Source organism: Triticum dicoccoides, chromosome 5B, assembly GCF_002162155.2.
Source record: "Triticum dicoccoides isolate Atlit2015 ecotype Zavitan chromosome 5B, WEW_v2.0, whole genome shotgun sequence".
In the NCBI taxonomy this organism is placed as follows: domain Eukaryota; kingdom Viridiplantae; phylum Streptophyta; class Magnoliopsida; order Poales; family Poaceae; genus Triticum; species Triticum dicoccoides.
In genome coordinates, this window is record NC_041389.1 from 303,627,627 (window position 1) to 303,628,865 (window position 1,239).

General features: G+C 48.2%; 1 protein-coding gene across 1 annotated transcript in view; it reads right to left on the minus strand.

Moving 5' to 3' along the window:
• LOC119308577 (peptidyl-prolyl cis-trans isomerase FKBP43-like) overlaps window positions 1–662 on the minus strand; it is a 4,254-nt gene extending 3,592 nt beyond the window's left edge. Inside the window, exons 1-2 of the mRNA XM_037584706.1 lie at window positions 484–662; window positions 310–383 (exon numbers count right to left, since the gene is read on the minus strand). Of these exons, the coding sequence (XP_037440603.1) occupies window positions 310–383; window positions 484–496 (87 nt within the window). The 5' untranslated portion in view covers window positions 497–662. The remainder of the gene's footprint in view (window positions 1–309; window positions 384–483) is intronic.
• Between the last annotated feature and the right edge of the window lie 577 nt (window positions 663–1,239).

Consider the following 1,239-nt stretch of genomic DNA (forward strand, 5'->3'; position numbering starts at 1 on the left):
GGCATGGCAGCGTACCATAGTGGTATCCAGACAAATTTCCAAACTTGCACAAATGCATTCTAATGGAGTATCAGATCATATGCGAAGATAGCTTTAGGAACCAACATTCATATTTCAGAAAGGAACGTCATGCATCCAAAATTGGATTAGAATGAAAAAAAATTACGAGGTACTCCGTACTCATCTAATTCGAACCACAACCTTATTTCAATAACCCTGTGATCTTGATACTGTCAAACAAAACATGACCCTGATACTGTCGAACAAAACATGACCTTCATAAAGTAAATAGAGAGGTGTGCGGGCAACCTGGCAAATGCGGAGACGGCCATGGGAAAGGTTGTAGCTGTGGGTGTACGGCTTCCCGGGCTTCACCTCCACGCCTGCAAAAATCATATCATAGCAGATGTCTCGTGATTATTAACAAGAACAATGCGCAAACAGCCCCAGAAAAGGTATTGGTATGGGGAAGGCGTGGCTTACCCCAGAACGCCATGGGGAGGGATTGATAGATTCAGGAGGGAGGCGACCCGGCAACACGACGACGGAGAGCACGGCCGCCGTCTGCGGAGCGGCGCAGGGACGGGGCGCGGTCGGGGATGGTGGCGAGCGGCGGCGGTGCCTCCTCTGGGGGCTTAAAAAGGGGAGGAGGGAGGGACACGCTTTGGGTTACCGCCCGGCGGTCCAGTGATTCCGGGGCTATGGTTCGGGGCGTTTTCAGCTCCTGTGGGCCGGCCCACTTCACCCGCACACCAACGCTACACAAAATGATTCGGTAATAGATTGTCTCAAAAAAAATGATTCGGAAATAGAAAAACTGCATTTTTTTAGTCCATAAAAATTTTGTATTTTCCAAAAAAGAATGTGCCCTCTATGTTAGGATTTTAGTACTCCGTCGGCACCTTGATCTCCAGCACGAGTTCCATGTTATATCTATCATCCTTCCTCTAGGCGGTGGTGTGGGCAGTGTGGTCTTGTAGAACCTCAAGCGAAAATCCTGGTTCGGAGGCGGCAGAAGGATGGCAATTTGGAGGAGATATTGAAGCACTTGGACCTTAGGGATGATGGACTCGATGATGTCATGGTGGGGAAGGAAGAGGTGAAGTGATACAAATCTAAAGCCTAATGGCGATAAAGCCCTTCCCCACCTGATTTGGGTTAGATTTGGGGTTCAATAGGGCTTGTTTTGGATGTCAATTTAGGTTTAGATTTGGGGAAGGTCATTTCTATTTTGTGGTA